General features: G+C 42.5%; 1 protein-coding gene and 1 long non-coding RNA gene across 5 annotated transcripts in view; one reads left to right on the plus strand and one right to left on the minus strand.

Annotated features, from left to right (window-relative positions):
* Positions 1-2,765: 2,765 nt before the first annotated feature.
* On the minus strand, positions 2,766-5,930 carry LOC102084675 (uncharacterized). Of its 2 annotated transcripts, none has more exons than XR_002423126.2 (2): positions 5,761-5,930; positions 2,766-3,951 (listed from the first exon to the last, which is right to left on the minus strand). It is a non-coding gene; the product is annotated as an uncharacterized LOC102084675 (long non-coding RNA). The 2 variants fall into 2 exon arrangements; XR_010471091.1 differs by having other exon boundaries at positions 5,686-5,824.
* A 467-nt stretch (positions 5,931-6,397) lies between these two features.
* ATAD2B (ATPase family AAA domain containing 2B) overlaps positions 6,398-25,993 on the plus strand; it is an 88,029-nt gene continuing 68,433 nt past the window's right edge. For 2 of the 3 annotated variants that reach the window (XM_065055769.1, XM_065055770.1), the window contains exons 1-2: positions 6,406-6,845; positions 25,158-25,312. In XM_065055769.1, the coding sequence (XP_064911841.1) occupies positions 6,690-6,845; positions 25,158-25,312 (311 nt within the window). In that variant the 5' untranslated portion in view covers positions 6,406-6,689. Of the gene's footprint in view, positions 6,846-25,157; positions 25,313-25,993 lie in introns of all 3 variants that reach the window. The other variant, XM_065055768.1, reaches the window with a different exon arrangement.

Genomic DNA, 25,993 nt, shown 5'->3' on the forward strand with positions numbered 1-25,993 from the left:
TTTCTTTCAGTATTTTGAGTACATTGGCTCCATTTCGTTAAACACAAGTTGTTCAGTAATATACTGAACTCTTTCTTGGGGGCCCTTTCTGCAAAAAACTTGTCGAGCCTAAGGTAAGCATGGAAGGAGGCACGATTGGACTTACCTGGTGTAATGAAGCAAGTTCCCAACTGCAATCACATATTGGTTTAGAAGATTAGGTCTATTACTGGAAATCAGAGTACAGCTGGAGACGTGCTGACCTGCTACAAAAGGAATTGGTGTCCTAGTGAATTTAGTGGTTTCTTAAAAGCTCTTTTAAGTACAGCTGTTCTCCCTCAGGACCGAAACTATTGACAAAGCACAGGAGTAAAGAAAATCTTTAGGAAGATAGTACTGCATTCAACTCCAGTGTAACGTAAAAAATCAGTTTTTCTTAAAAGCTGGAAATGTTCAAGTTAAGCGTGTTGTTACAATCAAGACATCACTAAAATCCATTTGGACTCTCTGCGTTTCATACAGCTTTTTCTCTGGCAAGAAACAGTACATGAGATGAACAGAAGCAAATGGCCCTTTTCTTACTGCGTGGTGAATAGAAGCAAACAGCCCAGACTGAGTCTGATGAAAAAACTCTTAACAGGGTATTCATGAGATGAATACAACATCTCATGCCCCCTTTGTTCAAGAGAGATCAGATGCAGTGGTGTGGAAGACAGTAACAACCCCTGAACTTGTTTTATAACGTAGGAGTGAATCTCAGTGTTGCAAAGCAAAGCAGCGTTTCAGCTGTCACCGGCCATCCCGTCAAGGTCACAGAAGAACCACTACACAATAGTGTATCTAAAAACAAGCAGAAAATTAATTTTGAAGGGATATTTTAAAACCATGTATTTAACAAGATTAATCCATGCCAGAGGAAGCCATCAGCTACCTATAACTAAACATCAGCACATCGGTTGTATTGATTGACCTTAACTTGAGACAGCGGTTGTTGCCCGAAGCCTTTTCTAAGTGTTTGCAGAGCTGGGGCAGAATGGGAGAGAAATGGGACTGCAAAATAGAATAGAATCTGGTTATTCTGTATTTGGCAATTCCATTGACAAAGATAGCACATTCTTCTGCAAAGTGTCCTTTTCCCCCTGCTCCTTGCAGGAATGTTTATACCTTGTAGGCTGCCACGCAAGGAGAAACAGCTCAAGAAACTGATGTTTCTCGAAATTTAGCTGTGCAATGGAAAAGCGAGTCATGGTTTTATGGGAGATGTTGGGTGAATCTGCATTCATGAAGAGGGTGTTACCCCCATGCAATGGAAAGAACATCCTGCTGGACTCTTGGACTGTAAATCCACAAGAAAAGGGAATACAGCTTCACTTTTAAAAGTAGCGTGGAATGCATGAAACCATGAAAAATTCAAGACAGCCTAAGCAACTGTTTGTACCAGATAATACACATTGGGAAATAACATATGATGTGACCTCTCAAAACAAAGACTCTTTTAAGTGAAATTACAATGACAATATGGTAGTGTAGTTTATGAGATCGTTCTTGGACACGTAACAAGAAAACACACTTTTAAAGCTAAGATTGTGTGTGAGGACTGGGGAGATTTATGAGCAAATAATGTTTCTGACGGACTTCCCATGTGACCTTAATCAAGCCATCGCACATTCGTGTGCTCCTAAAGCGTTTCTACAAATGTGTTAATAAATACCTATTTTTATTGCAAGCATTTTAGGAGAGAGTCTGTTTTTTACTACAAAGCTATACATCACCCAGCCTTGTAACAGGCTGGTGGTACTACTTTGAAATGATTAATGATCAGAAACACCAAAGTGAGATGATTTACCACTTTTGTCCAAGGCTGAAGCAATTTACAGCCTGAATGATGTTAAAAAGCAGACCCTGCTTACAGTATCATCAGCCTGTTTCACACAGTTATTAGTATTAGAAAAACTATCTACTCCAACCTTAGCTCAACGGTAAAAATGTTGTGGAAGCTAATGGCTAGATATAATGGGAAGATAATTTGGAAATATTAGGAGGTAAGTTATACCACTCCCATTTAATGTCATCTAAGAAATCTACTCTCTGATCCCGCTTCAAGTTGCAGTGATGTTATTTACTGTCGTGAGGAAAACAATCTTCAGATAACTATGCTGATAACAGGACTGAACATTAACTATATCTAAAATATAGTTATACAGTTTTAAGTGATAACGAGAGTTGTCAAATAATGGGCCATCTTTAATAACACTGTAAAACGCTTGCAGTGTGGAGTGACTGTATCATCTTCAAGTTCAAGGTAGTACCAATCCTGACTACTGGATGCGGCTCGTTACATGTTTCCAAATGTATGGGCATGTCTCTGTAATGGACAATCTCAGGAGAAACCACACAATCTCCACTTCCTAACATCCCCTCGGGAAAGGACTTTGAGCAGGTTTACCTAAGCAAGATCTCTTCTGAATCTTTTTTAAGATTCAGCTGAAACCAGGATGCGTTCATAGCGTGGCACGGAGGAGCACACAAGGGCTTATAAAGAGAGGCCTGAAAAGATGATTTGATTTCCATTCTTTGGAATGTTATAGCTCTTCAGAGATGCTGCACAGCAATCTCTGGTAAATTGTCCATGATTGAAGCAAATGGTAACTCAGTGAATAAAGCCCTCTGGTCCTTACTAGGCTGAAACTCTCTAAAAAGTTCTGAATAAGGCATAAAGGACGTTTTCTTTTGTTGTAACATGTTCCAAATTTCTTTGTAAAATAGGGACAGGCAGCAACAAAATCTTCCATCTCCAAATATTTATTGTACCATTAAACACTACTCACAGAGCGAAACAAGTCTTTCTATCCTGGGTCATTTTTTACTGTCGTTTTACATTGCTAAGTCCCAATAAGATTTCATTCCCCCAGTCTTGTTTAATGGAAAGGGATTCTTCTGCTCAAGTACTTTTTCACGTTTTTCCTGTTTCCCAGTGGTGTATCTGCCACAGCAGATGTTGTGCCTTCTTTCTCATATGTTTCAGGTATCCTCATCTTCTTTTCTGAACAACTGGAGATAAGAGAGTGTTGAACACTGCTGGAAGCTTTGGCATTTGTTATACATGGGTTTTATTTGAAATGAAGTCCTTCCCAATGGCGTTTATTTCCAGAAGTATTCAGACATCCGTATGTCACACCAAACTACAAATCCCAAAATTGAATCTTACTGGGAATGAGCTCTGCAAATTCATACGTAACACTTAGTGGAGTGTGGTTGCAGTCATTCTCCCCTTCCTTTCTTCATTGTCTTCTGTCTTTTGCTACTCAGAGTTCTTACGTTTTCCACAAAGCTCTTCCTGCATGTAGAGTGCTGAAGAGGGTCCAAATAAGTTTTTCATTCTGTTTTGTCTTCATATGACACTCGAATTAAATGAGATATAAAAAATGGGAACAAGTAAATTCTTTGATTAGTAAAATTACTCTAAATCCATTTGTACAGCAATTCATCTTTCATTGTTAAATTGCATTTAAATCTTGAAGTATGTGTGATATAAAATAGCAATTGTATGTTGACATATTTTTAGTATTACAAACAAAAAATCCAAACAAAACTAACAAGCAAGCCTTGTAATTTATGATGTATTCATTTATATTGTCAGTACTAAAAATGGTGATGGAACACATAGAAGCTATAAAGCCGTAAGGTGTTGAGTCAAAATAACTAGGCACACTTCCTTGTGGGAGGAACAAGACAACCAAGAAACCTGAAAATAAAACCATCTGTGAAAAACAATCTAGGGAGTAAACATCCAAAATGAAGCGCGTCTCTACATGTTCCCTACTCCACTAACATAACGAGAATACACCACTAAAAATGTTCAAAGCAGTGAGCAGGGATTTTTAACTACATCAGTCCCTGTACCAGAGTAGTCCCTCTGGCGTCATAAAGAGGACTCGCTTGAGGATGGCTCACCGGAATGAGATCAGAACACTAAAAATAAATTAAAAGAAAAAAGGTCACAACCATGGTAAAAATACTTAGCAAATACAAAATAAATATCTTTTAAGATGTGGGTTTTCTGTTGCTTCAAGCAGATCTGGATAGGCACCCAGGAAAATCCATTTGCTTGCATAACGACCAAGTTTATTTTACTTTTAAAAAGTCATCAGCGTTCATAAGAGGAGGAGTGCTGGTTTGAATCATGCATGTTGCAAACAGATGTTATGCAAGTTTCCCCAAACAGTCCTGCCAATGCATTGCAATCCTGAGTTATGACATTCACTGTAACTGCTGCAGTCTGGGCCCTTTTTTGGGCCACAGATCGATCTGTTGGTTTTCCCAAAATGGGGATGATATTTTTGTGATGCACACAAAAACTTGAAGATCAACATATTATTTTTCATTTTCAGACCAACAGAATTTGGGCACCATATCTAAGTTACGTGGCCTATCAGTAGTAGAGGAAAGAAATGGGAAAGTACTTTGTCATCATATGATTGTGATACTAATTCTTCTTAGCAAACGGATCTCCTGGTTCATTCCCACAATGTGTTTGGCATGGGCAGTCTCTTGCAGTTTCCTTTTATTCCTACTTTTGAAGGATAAAAGGCAAGTTGTTTCCACATATCATTTCAAAAACCATCATAGGTTTTTAATGAAAAGACTCCTTTGGCCTACAAATGTATGAAATGGCTACATCTTTTCATAACCTTCAAACAAAGAAATGAATAAACAAAGTATATGAAACATAACATAACTAATCTCACTGAGCAGAACAACTGAAAGACCCTGCAGATTCTTGAACAGGAGATAAAGTACTGTTGCTAATGCAGATTAAAAGCTCCCGAGAGTGTTGGATAAGAAAAAGATCACAGTTCCTATTCCCAAATACATGGTGTTTCGGAGTATCTCATAAAAATGAAAATTTGTCACTGTTCACAGTAAGAAAACTTTTGTTTGGAAATCTAAACAGCCCATTTTTTATTATATCCTAATGTTATTGTTGTATATTTTTAGTACACACTCTACCATACTTGAATGTTGAAGATGTGGGAGTACGCAGGTAAAGCAAAAGAAGAGTTTTTACATTTATTGTTATTTACTAAACATTATTGCACTTTCCATCTTTAAACAATAAAAGTACATTGATAAAGCTTGCTTGAGCCTAGCAGCCCGAGCCACGTGATCATAACTTTATTATATATATATATATATATATATTTTTCTAGCAGCCCGAGCCACGTGCTCATAACATTATTTTATATATATATAATTTTTTTTTAAAGAAGCAGGAAGTACTGAAATAAATTGCTGAGCATTGTCAAACAAGTCAGTGTGAAAATTAAAAGGTTGAGGCTTTGTCACCTATGGCTCTATGCATGTATTGGTTGGCTACATTTCTTTTACAAAGCGTTTGGTTTGGGGGCTTATGTGCAGGCACTGTGGTAAGTTCAATCAAGGGCAACAACGTGTGGTGAGAGAGGAGTGATTCTTAATGCACATCAGCAAGAAGGGATTGGATTATAGTTTGTGGATAGTCTGAAAAGCATTTAGGCATCCAATGTACTGTAACACATACTGTTCTTCTGCCTTCTAAAATGAGGTTATTTGATCTGTGATAGCGGAGGGATGCGACAGAAAAATAAGCTTTCCAGCCACTGAGCAATGAGCATCCAATGTGAGTCGCGGTTACCAGGCAAAACACAGAAGATGTTATCGGCGGACCTGTGTGTCAGGTGAAGCAAGGGCGCGCTCCTGGCAGCCGGGCTATCAACGGAGCTTCTTAATAGCGGGACTCACCAGGCTGTGAAATAGCTTTCCACGGAAAATGGTGGAGATCGTGTCCTTGCTCTGTCCGCCTGCGCCGTCCTGTCAGTGCCCGCCCGGAGCGCCCGAGGAGCGGACCGGGCAGGCCCGGGGCCGAGCTCCCGTGGCGGTGGGAACGGGCCCGCTTTCCGCGTCCCCCGGAGCCGTTTCTCCCCTGGCCCCAGCGCACCCTCGGCGCTGGTTCCCCCGGCCCCGCCGCTCCTGAGCGGCCCCGCGCAGGTCACGGACCCCGCGCAGGGCACGGACCCCGCGCCTCAGCGGCCGCCGCTCCCCTCAGCCTGACAGGACCGCGCGCCCCCGCCCCGGCTTCCCGCAAACCGCCCTGCCTGCTGTCACGCCGGCAGGCCGCCGTCCCGCCGGTTGCGCCCCCGGCCGCTCTCTCCCCCGGGGCGCGGCGGGGACCCCGCCAGGCGCCTCACGGCCGCGCCGCTCCCGAGGGACCCGCCACCTCCCCCGGGGCGGACCGCGCCAGGCCCATAGAGCGGCGCCGGCGCCGTGCTAGAACGTACGCAGCGGGGGCCGCCTCGGCCTGCGCACGGCGGCTGCGGTGGCGCCGCCGCAGCGCCCCCTGGCGGCAATTGCCGGGCGTCGCCGCCGGCAGAGGAGAGAAAGGGAGAAGGGACAGTAATGGCGGCCAGTTAGTGCGAGACTGAGCCGAGGAGGCGGCGGCAGCGACGGGAGGAGCCGGCGCGGCTCCGTCTGTGGCTCTGCCCGGCGGACCGGCTTCCCCAGAGGACTTTTTCTCCTTCCTCCCCCTCCCCCCTTCCCCCTCTCCCTCCCCTTCCCCTCCCTACCCGAGCCCCCGCCTGTCCGCCCTCCCTCCTCCCTCCGCGCCGGCGGCGGCAGCGGCGGCGGCAGCAGCGGCGGCGGCCCCGGCCCCCGTGTCCCCCCTCCCCGGGGCCATGGTGAACACCAGGAAGAGCTCCTTGCGCCCCCTGGGCAAAGCGGCGGCCGCTGCGGCCGGAGCCGGCAGCCATTTCATCTCGTCCCGCACCCGCTCTTCCAAGAGGGGCACCAAGGCAGATGCGGCCGGGCTGGAGGAGACGGCGGCAGCGCGGGTGAGGAGCGGGCGGTTCGCGGGGGACGGGGAGGGAGCGGGGCGGGGGGCGGGGGGTGCAGCGGCGACCAGGGGCCTTGGCCGGGGAGTCGCTGGGGACAGCGCCGCTGCCGCCGGGCGCGGGGGGGACGCGGGGACAGGAGCCGCGGGGCAGGGGGTGGTTGCCGAGACGGCTGTCGGCTTGCGGGAAGGAGGAGCGACGGCGGAGCCGGCGGGGACCCCGGGGTGAGGAGGGACCGGCGAGGCGGGGGGAGCGTCACCCGCCGGGTCCCAGCCGGGTTCCCCCGCTCGGCGGGGGGCGGGCGCTCTCCGCTGGCTGCGCGACAGGCGCGGCCCGCTGCCAGGGGCCGGGGGCGGCCGGGGACACGGCAGGCGAAGTTGCTGCGGTGCTGCCGCCGGTGTGCGCGCCGGGCCGGGCCGGCAGGGCCGGCGGGCGGGGGTCCGGGGGGCGCGGGGCTCCCCCTGCGGCCGCGCCCGGCACTGCGCGCCTGCCAGACAAAAGTTGGGAGCTGCGCCTGCAGCAACTTCGCAATCCGCCTTCCCTGCTGCTGGGGAGTTTTCTTTTTTTCTTTCTTTTTTTTTTTCCCTCTTTCCCCAAATGACCCCAGATCGGCTGAAGCGGGTGTTCGCGGCGGCTTCGCGCTGAAAAGCGCTCCCTTTTTAATGCCTCCCACCCCCCCAACTAAACCCCGCAAGGGGGGAGGATGGAATTTTGCCGTCGGGTTTAAGCTGAACGCTTTCCCAGCGTAACTTCTTGTAATAGCTTCGGTTGTGCGCTCTCACGGCGAGTGAGTCCTGCAGCCTGATTTGGAAAACTAACATTCGGTAAATTGTAACTGTGAGAAGGAATTCCGGAGCCTGGTTGTTTTACTTGTTGTCTTTGAACAGATTTGTTGACCGCAGCTGCATTTCTTAAATTATAGGCAGGTTTTTTTGTTCTTCTTCCTGATAAAACTTTATTACTTTAAAGACTAGAACTAGTGGCTATACTCGCCTGCTCTGCGTATATGTTTTAAACACAGTGTAAATATGGAAGTGAAAATTGAGGGTCAAAGTGTTTGCCAGTCATGCACCAACTGACTGTATCCAAGGCTCTACTAATGAGGAACTTCATCAGATAAGTAGAAAACCAGCAGTAACAGCAAGAGGCAGATCAAGATGACACCTGGAATTGTCAGAAGATCTTCTGCTCTATACTTTTAGATTAAAAATACTAACAAAAAAGATAGTAGTGACTAGATATTCTATTCCCTCTGTGCTTCTCTCTCAGTTCTTTCATGCTTCGCAGTTCTTCCCTTCCCCCCACCTTACTTTTCCTTGTTGTCCCCTATTTCTTCCTTGTTTAATTTCGTTAGACTCATGGGGATGCAACAACATGGCTGTAAAAAGCTGTTCTACTTGTTCTGGTGTGCAGTTTCTATTTATTCATATCATGGGTCTTGTGGTTTGTGAGGCAAAGTTTGGTGTAACCCTTACTGGCTTGCTTTGCAGGGAGTTTACTACTGCTAAAAAAAATAGAGGTTGAGCTTCATTCCAAATATTGTTAATCTATTAATTGTATTTTTATACTGCAAATCATTAGTATCTTTCTGTTATTAACATGATGCAAGGAAAGGAGATTGTGCAAAATATTGTCATGAAACCTGTAAACACGTTCCAGGATATTGCCCATGCTTCAAAAAAGCATTTTTTCCTGAAGTTAAGTGTATATTTTGGTGTGAGGGAATGGACTTGTCTCCCTTCACAACAAATATCATATGTTTGAGGTAGATATATATATTTTTAAAGATGTGATTGTGAAAGATGAGCAGAAGTTATCCCCGCTTTCCCCCCCTCCAGTGAATATTGGAATATATGTATCTCCCATCATATTTTAAAGCTATCTTTGTGCAACTGTTTTTATTGTTCAGTTGTAAGAATTTGTCAGCCATACACCATCTTTCTGAGCTCCTGAAGCTTCTTGAAGTAGCGCCAGAGAAGGATTTCGGTGATTAGAACATGAATAAGTGCAGCAGTAGGAAGACAAAGCCTTTGCTTTTGGACGCGACTGTCGGGAGACAGATAGTGGAGCTGCGTTCTGTACTGGGATCGTTCTCATGCAGTTGTATTCTTTTTAAACCTTTGGTGTGTCCCATCAGGAAACTGCCTTTCCGCCAGCAGTTAATGGGGTTAATGGGCAGCGGCAGTTTGGAGCTCTGGCAGAGCTGGGACGCTTCTTATTTGCACTGTGGGACTTGATTTTCTCATGTGGCGGTTCTGACTTGGACTCCCAGAGAAATGCTCTTCTGTGGCGATGCCTGTAATTACCTTTCAGAATGTAATTTGAAAAGATCATCTGTTTATACTTTATTAGCAACAAAAACTGAGTTAGTTATCTAATGGCATCCTGCAAGATGCTGATTAGACCAGATGCGTGCTTAGGAGCTGCCTTCCACCTCTTTTACATCTATTTGTCCACCTTTTCTTTTTTCCTCCTGGCTTTTTCTGGTACACCTAGGGTTTGTTTTGTTTTTTGCATACATGTCCAAGGATAGGCTTGAATCCCTCCTCTCCCAAGAATTTGGGTTAAGTTTCTGGTCTTCCAGTTCAATATTACGTTGAGTTATATATTAATAATGTCCATTTTTGCTTGATTGCAATCTGGAAGCAACACACGTCCTGTGGAAATAGGCCATAATAGTATAAATGCCTTTATCGTATTCCCTGTATTCCCTCTGTAGCTCTCGCTCATCTTGGAGAAAGCAATGACGTCAGTTTGTGAAAAGTAAACTGTTTTGAATTATTGACTGGCAAGCGTGCATTCAGTGACTGGGATCAATACGTGTGCGCCCACTGACCAGAAGCCAGATTAAAATGAACAAAATCCCTCACTAAATGGATCAAGGAGGCAAGAAGTTTATTCTCTGAAATGATGTCATAGCAGAGTGCATAGAGAGGGGACGGGGAGGAAAAACCGGGCTATGTTTTCTTCCTGCTTCCAGGACTGATTTATACACTATTTAATAGAAAATGGAGCTGTCCTTACATAAATTTATATTTCTATCTATATATAAATTCTATGTGTTTTTTTTTTCCTTTCTACCTTTAAAATTCGGGGAGTGTTATGGCTTTATACTGAATCATTCTGACAAGAGAAGTGCATCAAAATCTTCCAAAGTTTTCAGAAAGGTAGAATTGTAACACAAGGTTTATAAATCCAATTGGCTTCATTCACACTATGAAAGAATTGATGATACTGTGACCACAACTGGTTAAATTTGTGCTCTAGACTTATTGTCTGATGTTTTCAGATACCAAGTTGTGATTGTTGGTAACATTTGGCAATTGAAATGGCTTTTCTCAGTCACCTCAAATCAAAAACATCGATCAAGAAAACTAATGAACTTCTTGTGAAATAAACACTCTTAAATCGCTTCAGCGTATTAGTTAGACATTTTAGAAATGTATATCAAGATTAGCTTAATTTAATTAGCCAAGAAAGCATTAGCAGTGCCTTAAGAGCTACTTGAGGGCCCTGTAACACGCGATCCTGGCTAAAAGTAGGACTGTTGGCGTCGTCCGACTTACTCGCTGGCAACCCAGAGCTCTCCATTGTACTTAGTTGCTAATAGGAGCAAACGCGGAGTAGGGGGTTGACACTGGGTGCTGCAGTGTGGGAAGGTATGAAGCTGAGCAGCATTTTTGTGCTTCATAATACCAAAATATTTCAGTGCCTCTTGCTGTAATTTGTCAGCCTTTAGCAGTAAATATTTTTCTGATTTCTGGGTGATAACGCAGCTTTTGTAGTGTAAGCTCATTGCTGTGTTTTGCTCCTTAAAAAGCGTTTAATGGTCAGCTATGGAAAAGGTAGAAAATAAACTTTAATTATTATTATTTCTCTCAAAATTCTAGTTTTAAACGTACCTCTTACAGCTTTCTAAACATTAAATTTTCCTTTATGGAAGAGCCTGATTCATATTAGCCTGTTTTCTTTGTCTTATTTGCAAAGTGTCTTACAGTTTTCTGAATGTTCTGTGGTTTAGAATGAAACTATAGAAAAAGTTAGAGTTTTCTTACGCTAGAAAAATGACGTTTGATGGCCACCCACGTGTAAAGCTCTTCAGGGAAAAAAAATAGCTGTGTTTTTAAAGAACCGCATTGTCTTACCGTTCAGGTTTACAGTAACATCAATAAAGGTGCGGAGGCTAAGGCTTTTACAGTCCTTTGAAATACATCCTGAAATACAGAGCCTTGTGAACATATTCTGAACAATTTCAGTTAAAGGCAGATCCCCAAGAAAGCTCATCTTTTCAGTGCCTAATAAAATGTCGGATTCTTTCTGCTTTAGTGGTCTGCTGCTCTTTTGGGACTTAGCAGGAGAAAATCAGTGATCTAAACCGGATCATGCAGTCTGTTCCTTGGTGGCACGGTATTAATCCATCTGTGAACAGTGGGAAATTGAGCAATTGTTGGAAGCAATTGATGTCCAAGTTTCTGTCAAAATACGGTACAGTCAGCATTTGTAATCCTTCCGTGTTTCCAAAGGGGGTGTCCCGAGTTTGCATTCTCCTTGTGTATCTGGCCAAATGAGTCTGGGCTGCTATCAGAAGTGGGGACACCTCTAGTGGGTACACGGTTTCTTTGGGTGGCAGTTGCGCATCCTGCCCGGCGCTGGTTGTCTCTGCTGTCCCGCTGGTCCGGGGCCTGACGAGGAAACAATCTATGGACTAATCACAGAATCACATAGAATCAGAGCATGGTTGGGGTTGGAAGGGACCTCTGGAGATCATCCAGTCCAACCCACCTGCTAAAGCAGGTTCACCAGAGCAGATCACACAGGAATGTGTCCAGGTGGGTTTGAATGTCTCCAGAGAAGGAGACTCCACAACCTCTCTGGGCAGCCTGTTCCAGGGCTCTGGCACCTCAAAGGAAAGAATTTTCTCATGATAATCAGATGGAACCTCCTGTGCTTCAGTCTGTGCCCATTGCCCCTTATCCCGTCCTTGGGCACCGCTGAAAGGAGTCTGGTCCATCCTCTTGACACCCACCTTGAGATATTTATAAACATTGATGAGATCCCCTCTCAGCTTCTCTTCTCCAGGCTGAACAGACCCAGCTCTCTCAGTCTCTCCTCATAAAAAATATGCTCCAGACCCCTCATCATCTTTATAGCCCTTGCTGGACTCCCTCCAGTAATTCCTTGTCATTCTTAAACTGGGGAGCCCAGAACTGGACACAGAACTGCAGATGTGGCCTCACCAGGTCAGAATAGAGGGGGAGGAACAACCTCCCTCGACCTGCTGGTCACACTTTTCCGTGCCATTGGCTTTCGTGGCCACAAGGGCACATTGTTGACTCATGGCCAACCTGTTGTCGACCAGAACTCCCAGGTCCTTCTCTGCAGAGCTGCTTTCCAGCAGGTCCATCCCTGACCTGTACTGGTGCCTGGGGTTGTTCCTCCCCAGTGCAGGACCTTGCACTTGCCCTTGTTGAATTTCATAAGGTTCTTCTCTGCCCAGCCCTCCAGCCTGTGGAAGGAATGAGTGAGACCTCCAAAGAATACTCAGGAGTGTCAGCTCGTTGATATTTCATGTGCTGTGTTGCTTCCTCCGGATATTTGGCTTGTCCCAAGTAAAATTAATAAAATTTGCTTTTCCCAACTACCATCTCTCAGTTAAAACTTCAAGAAGAAGGCTTAACCCATTGCCACAAGAGATCCCATGATGGTTTTGCAAGAGTGGCGTACAGCTTGGGGTTATGCAAGATAATTAGCTCAGGTAATTACATTCTCATCATCTCCATCCCCCTGTAGTTTCAGTTGGATGTGGAATAGTTTTGCACATCCTGCCCTAAATTGTTGAGTATTTGGTGTACTGTGGAAAAGTTTTCGTTCCGATCTGATGATGCTTTAAATGATTTCTGCATAAAATTTTGTAAAACATTCTCAAACCAAAGCACCCAGCAAGTGGGCATCAGCGAGCTGAAGTTTTCACTGCTCTTGCTTTGTGGCTGTGACTATTTTAAAGGATGCTGATCATTTATTAGATATTTTAGCTCTAAATACATGACTTTGTGTGTGAGTAGTATCACTCATGAACCCACTTATTGCAGAGAGAGCTGACAATATTTTTCAGCCTTTTTCATCCTATCATTTTATCTTTTTTGTATTCTTCATGCTTTGCTGCTTTTTCTAAACAATTTTTCCATCTCTGACTTTACTCTTGAAATATTGTCTTTATTACCTTCCTGATTTTCATAGTTTATTTTAACCATTCATTTTGCTTTAAGTTGTTGAAGTGTTGTTTTGCATTTATACTTTCTTGGACTCTTTTCCTGAATAAATTTAATTTCTTCTTGCTTGGTAGCTATTAAAACAGGCCACTTTTCAAGCAGTTGCAAGATTAATGTATCATCTTCTGTAACCTTTTCCATTTTGCACCACAGAGTATGTGTGTGCTGTGATAGCTTCAGCTCCAGTTGAACTAGGTATAAAGGAGGTAGCTTTAGCACTCCTGCCACAAATACAGAATTTACGAGCTCATCCAAGTTCTGTAGTTTTTGTGGCCTGTTCTGAATGTTTGTGGTTTTATCTTTATGCTTTTCATAGTGTATGTTAATAACCTAAGTAAAGCTTTGGTGAAAAGTTTGTGTCCACTCAGAGCAGACGCTTCAGTTTGGGCGTTTTCATAATTTGGGAAGTGAGCTTTTTGCTCTTCTCCAACCTCCAGTCAATTGCTTCATTTTAAACGGATAAGGAGTTGAACTGAACTATTTAAATAACCTGAAACGAAGAAGCTGTTCTTTCTGTACACGTGGAAGAGATTATTTGGATTGAAATTTGTTGCCATGCTTCAGCAATCCCTCATTCCAAATACTTAATAACCACCTTCTATTGTTCCTCTGATTTCTCTTTCAGGCCTTGAGTGTTGTTTTTATAATGATTTAAATTTCAATACATTAATCTTAAGATTTCATATTACATTTTTTTTTTCTCATGAAATACTGCCCTCAAGTGCATTGTAGTAGAGATCCAGAAGTATTTTTAATCCTACTTCTTTTTCCACACAGAAGACCATGTTCCTGTTGGCTTCTCTTGCTACAGACACTTCCTTGCTTGGTTCACTGAGTCAAGTACCCGGTCATGTCCAAACCTTGGGGAGCCCTTTGGTCCAAGGGTTCTCTCTGCTCTCCTGCTTGCTGTCCTCATTCAGATCATTCTGCTTCTTTATTTAGGTTTATAGTAGCACTAAAAAGGGGCTGCGTCCTCTGGACTTTCTTTGGGATGGGGGTTGTTCAGCGGGATCAAGATGGATTTTTGAGGATTTAGGGTAGGGGAAAAAGGTTCTTGTTTGAATGTTTTGATTTTTTTTTTTCCGTGTCTGAATTGTAATAATTCTCAAATGCTCACATAAATACAAATTTTGCTTTAAAAGTCTTAGTTAACAAAATCTAAAGCTCATGGAAATAGTTAATATGATTCTGACTAAAAATGTCTTGCTTTTAGTATTACTTCAGTGTTAAATTAGCAAGATCAGTGGTTTTAAAGCCTTCCCATGTGTGGATCTTGTAGAAAAACATCTGAGTGAGGTGTGGACCCCTGTGTAGTGAACAGAGACGTCCTCTTGGTCGAGTTGCTCTTCTGAAGGTGTGCGATTCCAGATGTGCTGCCAGCTGTTATCTGTGCAGCCGTGAAAAAGAAGAGACTTGCCAGTACTAACGCTTGCCTGGACATTTGATCAGCTGGATCAGGATCAGGTTTACTGGTCCAGCTGAAACCAACTTACATGTAGCCCATAGATTGCAAGAGTGTTTTGGATGTCAGATCAAAAGCCGTTGAAAGACTCTCAACCTGGATCTGAACAGGTGCCTTTTTCTGTTAGAAATGAGGGGAACGCTTGCGAGTGTGAAAATACACAATAAACAGTGTTGTAGGTAGCGGTTTGTATTTTTTTTTTTTTAAATTAAAAATTTAAATTTAAAAAAATTAAACTTTTCTCAAAAGCTTTGACATTTATTAAATAACCTGAATTCTAGAATAGAAGAGTTCTAGAAAATAAAGTGGAAATCTGTTGAAAGAATGAAAGCAGATCTTCTCATGCAAAAAATATGTTTTTTCACCTGAATGAGTTAGGAAGACTTTATTCTTCTGAAAAACTATAGATGATGGTATTCTCTGTATTCTTAATGACTGCTTTTGATGTAAGCATTGTTTACTGGAAAAAGCCCCACACAAACTGAATGTTAAAAGACTTTAGATCACCCTGCAATTGAGGCATTCTTTACTATCATTATCACCAATGAAATACTGCATTAATAACTGTTTATTCCACGATCATCAAGCACTTAAGCATGAATCTTGTTATTTTTCCTCAACACCTGTGGAGAGCCAACGTTTGGTAAATGACTGTGTGCAAACAAGTGGAAATTAGAGAACTGTGACCAGGAGATGGGTTCTTTTAAGCCAGTTTTGTCTCTTTTTAAGATATCAGTAAGATAAACACATGAGGTCCTTAATGAAGTTTGAAGTTCTTAGTGAGGTAGTTAATGTGCTTTAATCCAAATACGTTTTTTTGCGGCTTCTTGCCATGTGAAGGCACAGTGTGCTTACACAGGGTTTCTAGGACACAAAGGCAGGCGTTTAGTGTGCAGCAGCGCATCGTGTGCCGACATGAATTCAGTCTGCTGGATGACGCCGTGACCTGGAGTTGAGTCATGTTGCCTTCTTGCCATGGACAAGTGTGTCAGGTCTTGCCTCTTCCCACCAGGCAGGTCGTGGAAGAAGAGCTGAGGGCATTTGCCAGGAAAATAGTGGAGTGAGGTGGGGAGGGGAGAGTAGGTTGTGTTGGTGGTGGGAAGAGTGGGCAGAGCAATGTGTCATCCTGAAATCGGGACAGCGTGCAGATGCGTAAGGCAAGGTGTGGTTCCTCAAGTTGAACGTGCTGATGGGAGTATTTCGGCTACTGAAACATTTGCATGGAACGTAAGGACAGTTTTAGTTGTTTGGGTTTTTTTGGGTGAAGATGCTATAAAGCTTCATGAGGGGCAATGGGCACAGACTAAGGCACATTAGGAAAAGTGTGACCAGCAGCTTGATGGAGGTTGTTCCTCCCCTTCTACTCTGCCCTGGTGAGGCTGCATCTGGAGTTCTCTCTCCGTTTCTGGGCTCTTCAGTTGAAGAAGGACAAAAAAATTATTGGAGGGAGTCCAGCAAGGGCTACAAAGATGATTCAGGGTCAGGAGCATCTTTCTTATGATTAGAGACTGAGAGAACTGGGTCTGTTCAGCCTGGAGAAGAGAAGCTGAGAGGGGATCTCATCAATGTTTATAAATATCTCAAGGGTGGGTGTCAAGAGGATGGACCAGACTCCTTTCAGTGATGCCCAATGACAGGATCAGGGGCAACGGGCACAGACTGAAGCACAGGAGGTTCCATCTGAACATGAGGAGAAACTTCTTTCCTTTGAGGTGCCAGAGCCCTGGAACAGGCTGCCCAGAGAGGTTGTGGAGTCTCCTTCTCTGGAGACATTCAAACCCACCTGGACACATTCCTGTGTGATCTGCTCTGGTGAACCTGCTTTAGCAGGTGGGTTGGACTGGGTGATCTCCAGAGGTCCCTTCCAACCCCAACCACTCTGTGATTCTGTGAAAGTGGTGAACTTAAAATAATTGAAAGGGGATTTGCTACATTTCGTTCAAATGACATTGCAGTCATGGTAGAAAAATTGTTTGATCCAGTGACTAGAACTTGGAACCAAATAAGGGGAAAAAAATCTCAAAGAGAATATGAACTCTTTTGGTTTTTTTTAATTGTTTAGTATGCCTAGTCCAGAAATGCATTAGGAAGGATACCTAACTCTTACTTAAGTCTCATCAATAGATCTTTAACGCAATAAATTTGTAGAAGTTAATGTTTAAATCCATAGTTTTTACCTTTGCAGAAACTGATACATAAGACAGCAAGTGGTTTATCCAGAATCACTGGATAGAGAGAGTGCTTCTGGTGTGTTTTATTGGTGTTTTTGAGATGATGTTATAGTTTGAATGCAGAAAAAACAAGTTATTTGTTAACTGAATAGTTATCTGAGGGCAAAGGTGAGTAATCAGCTTAGCCAGTTGGTTCACTGGGGACCTCATCACATTTTTTCCTGAATAAAAGTTTTATTTTGGAGAGAAAACTTTTATCTTTTTATCCCAGCGGGATAAAAGTGTTTATTAAATGCATTAAATATCCCTGGGTATGTATTTTATTTCTTTTAATGGACAGCCTGTTTCCACAAGAACTTTGTGTGAACTGCAGATGTTTTTTTCACGCATACTTCTAAATATTAATCCAGATTATGAATATTCTGGGACATCTGAGAAGACGTTGTTGTTCACAAGATACTTTTAAAATTACAGTAGAAGTAACTGGAGGACCTGGATTTAGTTTCTCCAAAGTTAGTAAAAATAAGATTGAGAGATATCTGAAGTCATTGTTGTCTTTTGGAGTGTCAAATGGAGAGGAAAAAGTTGCTTTTAAATATTAGAAGCTAAGAATTGACCAAAGTTTATGAGTAGAGGTTTTTGAAAACCTGTAGCTGAAACAGATTTATTGAAAGTGTTTATTTTGTTGTTAGTAAGACAAAAGTAAACTCCAAGGTGCTTGTTCAGTGGGTCAAGAAGAAAAACTAATTAAAATAGTTTGTGCTTTTAGCAAAATGTGGAGCAGCATGATTGATCAGTTGAAGATTGAATGTCAGCGTGTCTTAATTTAATGTTTTAGACATGCGAAGAGGTCATAGAAAAGTGAAAAACATAGACGCTGAAAGGTTTAAGACACTGGGTTGAAAACTCTCATGTCTGATTTGTGAAGTCGTATGAGCAATTGCGCTGACTTTCAGGGTGTGGTAGAGTTAGTCACAAGCAAGGTGTGACCCATAAAATGTACAGCAAGGAGAGCAAGTCTGACCATGGTGGAAAACTCAAATATTCATGTCTGCATGCCTGTGTTTTAATACAGCTGAACTTGTGGCAAAGCAGATGGAGTCTTTTTCAGAAACTGCAAGGTGTGGTTGTGGTTTGGATGTTCTGTCACCCCTTACTCAAACACTCGATGAACGTGGAGATGACAGTGATAGAAGATGTTTTGTACTCAGGCTGTGTTACCAGGAATGCTGGGTTGTGGTTGCCTTGGGCTGTTCAGCCCAGCAATGCAGTGAGTTCTGCAGACATTCTCTTCACAGAATCACAGAGTGTCAGGGATTGGAAGGGACCTCAAAAGATGATCTAGTCCAATCCCCCTGCTGCAGCAGGAATAACTAGGTGAGGTTACATAGGAATGTGTCCAGGTGGGTTTGAATGCCTCCAGAGTAGGAGACTCCACAACCCCCCTGGGCAGCCTGTTCCAGTGTCTGTCACCCTCACTGAGAAGAAGTTTCTCCTCATATTTAAGTGGAACCTCTTGTGTTCCACTTTGTACCCATTGCCCCTTGTCCTGTCATTGCTTGTCACTGAGAAGAGCCTGGCTCCATCCTCCTGACACTCACCCTTTACATATTTATAAACATTAATGAGGTCACTCCTCAGTCTCCTCTAAGCTCAAGAGACCCAGCTCCCTCAGCCTTTCCTCATAAGGGAGATGCTCCACTCTGTTCATCATCTTCATTGCTCTGCACTGGACTCTCTCCAGCAGTTCCCTGTCCTTCTGGAACTGAGGGGCCCAGAACTGGACACAATATTCCAGATGTGGTCTCACCAGGGCGGAGTAGAGGGGAAGGAGAACCTCTCTGACCTACTGACCACCCCCCTTCTAATACACCCCAGGTACCATTGGCCTTCCTGGCCACAAGGGCACAGTGCTGGCTCATGGTCCTCCTGCTGTCCACCAGGACCCCCAGGTCCCTTTACCCCACAGTGCTTTCTAATAGGTCGTTCCCCAACTTATGCTGGAATCTGGGGTTGTTCCTGCCTAGATGCAAGACTCTTCACATGCCCTTGTTATATTTCATTAAGTTTTTCCCTGCCCATCTCTCTTGACCAGGAGATTCAATTTGCTTAAAAAAACCCCCAAAAAACAGAAGAAACAAAGCCCCCTACCCCCTCCCTTCAGTATGCTGGAAGTAGTCTCCTTTGTTGGTTGTTCTAAGCTCATTTGTTGGCTGGTTTGACTCTCCCCTGGCTCACCTGGGGAGTGATCTCCAAACGGGACTGTTCCCTGGCTTCATAGAATCATAGAATAGTTTGGGTTAGAAAGGCCCTTTAAAGCTCATCTAATCCAACCCCTGCCAGATCAGGTTGCTCAGAGCCCTGTCCAGCCTGGCCTGGGATATCTCCAGGGATGCGGCATCAACCCCCTCTCTGGGCAACCTGGGACAGTGTTTCACCGCCCCCAGTGCAACAAATGTCTTCCTCATGTTTGGCCTGAATCTTCCCTCTTTTAGTGTAGAACTATCCTTTCGTTTAAAACCATCACACCTTGTCCTGTCACAAAAGGCCCTGCTAGAAAGTCTGTCCCCATTTTGCTTGCATACAGGCCCCTTTCAATTATGGAAAGGCTGCAATAAGGTCTCCCTGGAGCCTTCTCTTCTCCAGGCTGAACAATCCCAGCTCTCTCAGCCTGTCCTCCCAGCAGAGCTGTTCCAGCCTCGGATCATTTCTGTGGCTCCTCCAGACCATCTCCAGCCTCCCCAGGGAAGTGGTGGATTTCCCAATGTTGGACACTTTTAAGATTCAGCTGGACGGGGTGCTGGGCTGTCTGTCTAGACTGTGCTTTTGCCAAGTAAAGGTTGGACCAGATGATTTCTGTGGTCCCTTCCAACCTGGTATTCAGTGATTCTCTGATATCATGCTTTAGCTGGCTGGTCCCTGTGATGTGCCTGAAGACAAAGCCTTATCGGTGAGGACTCCTTTGGTCTGTGTGTCCTTCAGTCATGCTGAGAGACTGGATTGTTGTAGGCACTTCTTTGCTAAGAGGATAGATTGAGAGGAAAGAAGGCAGTTTTATTCATTGAATTCTAGTTTGCTTTCTTCCAAAACGTAAGGACTTGTTTCTAAATGTTATAAATACAGCTTTGTTAGTATCAAATTATTATTTTGAAATTTACGGATGGGTAGCGGAGAGACTACAGGTAATATTGTATATCAGTATTTTTTGTAGCTTGTTCTTGAATGTATAATAATAAATGTTTTTTCCATCTTTCTCCTTTTCATACATAGCAGAGAAAACAGAGAGATAAGTATGCAGCTGTATTTATTTTATTGCTTTATTTACTTATTAATTTTAGATTGGGTTTCTAGATTTATCGCTACCATCATTCGGCAGGTTTCAGTGAAGATATGTTGCCTGAGTTTGCCCCATTGCCTCTGCAAGACCCTCGCTGTTGAATCTTAGCTCAACAGCTGATTTGCAGTACTCATTCAGCTGTCCCATTCTGTTTTAATCTTGAATCCAAAGATAGTGAAGACTAAGTTTTGCCAGTCTAGACCACAGATAGTAAGTATCCTGTTAACTTATTTCCTTACTCGTTCTTATTGAAAGTGCTTTCCAGAAGAATCTGTGCTGGATTGGTTGTTCTGGATCACAGCAGGAGTTTGGTGGGTCTTTCATTTCTGTTAGATCAATAGAGTTGTGCTGAATTTTGTTGACCTCTTTGTACTTCCTGACACTGTGTAAACTCTTTTTTTTTTTTATTCTTCTGTGCTTGCTTTTTTCTTTTTTGATTTGATATACTTTCAGGCAATTTCCGATGTGATTTAAGGTTTTATTAATTTGTATTCTGTGCGTTCTCTCAGCATGTGAGTGGGTTTGCTTCAGTGCCAGTGTTTCCTTAGGAGCTTTGAGTTCAGTGCATTGGTTCCTACTTCTGCAATTGCATTATTAATTTCTCAATTTTTAAGTTTAATGCTGGTATCATACATTTCTTTTTCTAGTCCCAGAACATTTTTATGGTATGTACTGTTAAGTTGTAAGTTTCTGGGTTGAAACTGAAGTACTATTTTTAGTCATTAGAAGGTTTAAATGGTTTGAGACCCAGTTACTTGAGGGAGCAAGTTGAGTGCAGTGGAATTGTTAGACCTCTTTTGCTATAAATGGGAGGAAGCAGTGGGTAGACTGTTCTCTGTAAAGGCTTCTTAAATGGAAATTAATTTATTTTCTTGTTCTAGCATATCCCAGTTTGACTAATCTCTTGAGTGTAATGAAAGCTGCATCTCCATATTTTACTGTAGGTAGGTGAAAGTTCTGGGTGGCGGTCTAGGTGTGATTTGATTCCCTAGAGCTTGAATTTTCAAGTTTGTTAACTGAAAATGGAGCTTGGATTCTTGTTAATATGTTTAATATTTCAATGATTTCTTATTGTAGTAGCTTTGCCACTACTTCACGGTAAAACATTTGGTATGTTAGTGTATCTTCTACAGTAGGTGTAGTAACTTAAGGTAGTATTTGGACTTGAGTGTGTTAAAATTTAGACTTGCTTTGTACTTCCTAAGTTACTGTGTAAAGTTAATGTGCAAACAGATGAGGCTTAACTGAAAAAAATGTCCTAAGCGAAGAATAACCAGAAATTATTGTCTCTGCTAAGTAAACCACTGCATTGCTAGTCTGGTTCCTTGGGCAACTGCACTGATGTGCTCACGTTAAATGTTAACCTGCCCTTCCAGTTTTTGAAGCTATTGGCCAGTATCTGATCTTTTGACAGTATTAGAGATCTCATTAAGCTTTTATAACTTTTGTGAATATTAGTAACTCAGTAGCAGAGAGAGACCTGAAGTAGCAGATTGTGTCTCCAGATTAATCGTCATTATTTTGGTTTACCTGCCAGCTGACCACGTGGTGTGCTCATAGCTCAGAAACAACTACGTGGCCGTGTTGCTTTTGACCAATAGTCAGGGCAAATGAGGAATACAAGCTGATTTTCAGACTTAGGACCATAGGAAGGAAACTGGTGAAAATGCAGAGAAAGGTGGGCATAGGACGCTTGGGAGGAATTAGGATTTTTTGCACAGAAAGACATAGAGATGGGGTTGTAGGAACCTGTGCATTATTAATTTCACTGCTTGCAAAACAGCTTTAATGTTAGCCCTCATAAAACTTTCGTTACATGCTTGTTGCTCTTTCTTAGCATGATTTTCTCTGTCTCGCCAAGCCGGTTTAAAACTGGTTCTGTGGCTTACCTTGAAACTCTGCTTCTATCCTGCACAGGGTGGCTGTTGTAATTTCAGAAAGTAGTTACTAAAATTGACTTAGCAATGATGTGTTTCTGTAAGTCCACAAATAAACTTGTGGCTGACTAAAGGAGAAAGTACAGAAATGCTTATGGTATTCAAAAGTGAATATGCAGGCTGTTAAAATTTTGTGAAAAGTTGGTATTTTGTAGTTCCAGAGTGTTATGGAAAACAGCTGGGTGGCTGCACATGCATTTTATGGTGCTGTGCAAGGTGCGGGTGTTTTACATGTAGGAATGGTGGTAGCTGCCTCTACTATTACTTTGACCAGGTCTTAGTTTTAGATCCCAGTTTCTGCTTCATCCAATTTAAAGTTTTAATTACGATCTTCTTGTGTAGGTATTTTTTGAGTTACGTTGATGTATTTCCTGAAGAAGTGAAATAACGAGGAATTAATAAGGTTAAATGACTCCTAAGGCTGAATCTTAATATAGACCTCTTCCTTTCTCTGGATTTACCTTGAGAGGTTAACAATTATTAAAGTTGAAAGTACTTTTAAAATGAGACGTGAACATAGACTGGTTAGCATTTAATACTGGCGTGTAGTATTTTTAGTATTATCAAAAGTATTTGCAAGTATTTATAGTATAGATGAAAATCACATGTAACATATTCAGTAAATAAGCAATATCATAATGAATACCATATTTATTTGACAAGTAGTATTATAAGAATTTAATATTAATATGTATAAACAAATATGTATTTGTATATAATTTTTAATATATTTATACATAATATATATAAATGTTAAGGCATGATGTAGTCAGCCGATTTCACTCAAGCTTTCTATTCCTACAGCCAGTGGTCCCATCCTCACCTCATGTTTTTTTCTTGCATTATCTTTTGTACTTGTCTGATCCCTCATTGAGATCATTGAGTTGATGCTGTGGTTTAGCCCCAGCTGGTAACTAAGTACCATGCAGCCGCTTGCATACTCGCCTTGTCCTGGTGGGATGGGGAGGTGAATCGAGGAAAAAAATTCACAGAATCATAGAATGGTTTGGGTTGGAAGGGACCTCTGGAGATCATCTATTCCAACTCACCTGTTAAAGAGGTTTATCCTGTCTTTGGGCACCACTGAAGTGTCTGGTCCATCCTCTTGACACCCACCCTTGAGATATTTATAAACATTGATGAGATCCTCTCTCAGCTTCTCTTCTCCAGGCTGAACAAACCCAGCTCTCTCAGTCTCTCCTCATAAGAAAGATGCTTTAGGCCGCTAATCGTCTTCGTAGCCCTCACTGGGCTCGCTCCAATAATTCCTTGTCGTTCTTAAACTGGGGAGCGCAGAACTGGACCCAGTACTCCAGATGCGGCCTCACCAGGTCAGAGTAGAGGGAAAAAAATAGGTAAAACTCCTGAGCTGGAATAAAAACAGTTTAACAGGACAGCAAAGGAAGAGATCAACAACAACAATAATGACAATAATAGAATATACAAAGCAAGGGATGCACAATGTAGTTGCTCACCACCCAGGAAACCAACGCTCAGCTCACTCCCGAGCAGTGATCCTGTCCCCTCACCAGCTCCCCCAGCTTATATACTGAGCATGATGTCGTATGGTATGGAATGGTTGTAGCATGGAGGGTGTTGGTCTCTTCTCCCAAGTAAGAAGCGATAGGATGAGAGGAAATGGCCTCAAGTTGCGCCGGGGAGTTTTGGGTTGGTTATTAGGAAACATTTCTTCATGGAAAGGGTTGTCAAGCGTTGGAACAGGGTGCCCAGGGAAGTGGTGGAGCCACCATCCCTGGAGGGGTTTGAAAGGCCTTCAGACGAGGTTCTTAGGGACATGGTTTAGTGCCATTGTTAGGTTATGGTTGGACTCGATGATCTTGATGGTCTCATCCAACCAAAACGATTCTTTGGTTCTGTGCATATCCCTGTGCCTTGTTTGGGTCAGCTGTCCTGGCTGTGTCCCCTCCCAGCCTCATGTGAAAATTAACTGTGTCCCTGCTGAAGCAGGGACAGCTCACTAATGAGGCAGAAAAGCTAATCTGACAGAAGGGAACTAGTGAGGCCATAGTGAGCTGGTTTGGTTGAGGGAACTCGAGGGCTCGAGGTGCTGAGCTGTCCTGTTCAACTGCACCTGGACATTGGGGTTTCTTCAGGATTTGCCGCTTTCTAAATACTGTGCTGTTTTTTCAAGTACATGAGACATCATGATGTTGAATTGTCTGGAGTGCAAATCTGATTGCAGTTAATAAGCCTGATGAATAAACAGGACTTCCGTGGCCATCTCCTTGCATATAAGTAAAATTATCTTTTCTTCTCAGGCAATTCCTAAATATTCAGAAATTCGTTACTTTGTTGTTGCCAGAGAGAATGTTTAGGTTTTTAATCAAGTCTGTTTCCATGAGCTAAAATTTGTGGTTTATATAATCTTGAATTTTTTTAGTTTTTGTGGTTCACCTGACAGGAGCAGATCCTCCCAAGTTTGCTGCCTCCACTTCTTATGTACAGCTCTGAAGGAATCCCTTGCGACTGCCTTGGAGTTTCTATCTACATAAGGACAAGAGAAAAAGACACTCTCCAGTAGCGTTTAGGTGCTTCTTAAAGGCCTTAGGACTGATGTTGTTAGTGTGTATAACGCTGTTAATGAACACTTCACACAAAAAGTGCCCTAAAAGTATAAAGTCCATTCTCAGTTACTCGTGGCTGTGTGTGACAGTCCGAAGAAGAGAACGAGGTGTTGCAAAGCTCTTACAAGAACGAAGAGCATAATGTGACTGTTTAAGCATTTTAAAGATAAATATAAAGTCAGTAGCATAAATTCATGTTGTGTTTCTAGGCATCTTTGTTTGCCTCAGTCTTTTTTTCTCTTTATATGTACTACTAGTTCTTTTGCAAGTAGGGGAAGAGTGGCAAGACATATAAAAAATACAGTGGGTTAGAGAACCAGAATGCTTGTTCAGAAATAAATGTAAAATATATAAAAGCTTGTTTAAAACTAACTACTTTCATGGTTTCCAGTAATGTTTTTGGTGTAATAATTTTTAATATTTCACACAAGCTGTTTACTAAGAGTTTGATAGAGACTTCCCTTTCACTAATCTTAAGATTCCCCTTTTTTCTGTAAGGACATATGCAAATGAACCCATTAAGCATGGTCTGATGCTTTCTGTCTTTTCAGAAAGATGAAGGTAGTGATGCTAGTTTGAGTGACAGCCACATATCTCCTCCCGCCAAACGTACCTCAAAACATGCTGATCCTGTGTGCAAAGACAAATCCAAATCACGCAGTTCTGGGCAGCGAGAGGAATGGAGCATCTCAACTGGACAGTCCAGGTAACTTCACATCAAGAGAAAACTGAAGTCTTACCAATTTTTCCTGTCTCGTTAAGCCGCTTACGCTGTTTCTGCGGTGAGGTGCAGCTCATGCTCAAGACTGTATTTTCAAAGCTTGTTATTTTAATACTGTTTTCTTCCAGTTTAAGACTCTGGGACCATGGGTTACACCAATCTTCTAATCTCTTTTTTTTTTTTTTTTCCTTTCTAAGCAAATTTGTGCAAAAAATGGAAAGTGATTTTATTTGGAGTGCAGTCTGAATTCTAGATTGCCGATACATCCAAATTTAGTGATTTAACTAGTATTTTTATGTACTCAAGATATAAGGAGACATGACATTTGAATTAGGAAATCAGTATTACAATCTTTAGGGAAAGGGATAGTGGTCAAGTTTCTTTCTTTCCATTGTTGTTTTCAGCCTCTCTATCCTGATTGGTTATGAGGACTCAAATTACTGTATTTTATTAAATAGAGTCTCAACCCTGCCACATTTTTATGACTTGAAAGAGGAGTAATTTGTTTCATTTTATAACTGATTAATAACTTTTTACAAAGTGTTCTTGTGTTCATAAGATTCTTCATGTGATTACAAGTAATTAGGGGACAGTGTAGACAATATGTTCCTGGGACATGAACTTTCAGTTAGTACTGATTCTTTTGTAGATACATATTTCATATTT

This window comes from Columba livia, chromosome 3, assembly GCF_036013475.1.
Source record: "Columba livia isolate bColLiv1 breed racing homer chromosome 3, bColLiv1.pat.W.v2, whole genome shotgun sequence".
Lineage (NCBI taxonomy): Eukaryota > Metazoa > Chordata > Aves > Columbiformes > Columbidae > Columba > Columba livia.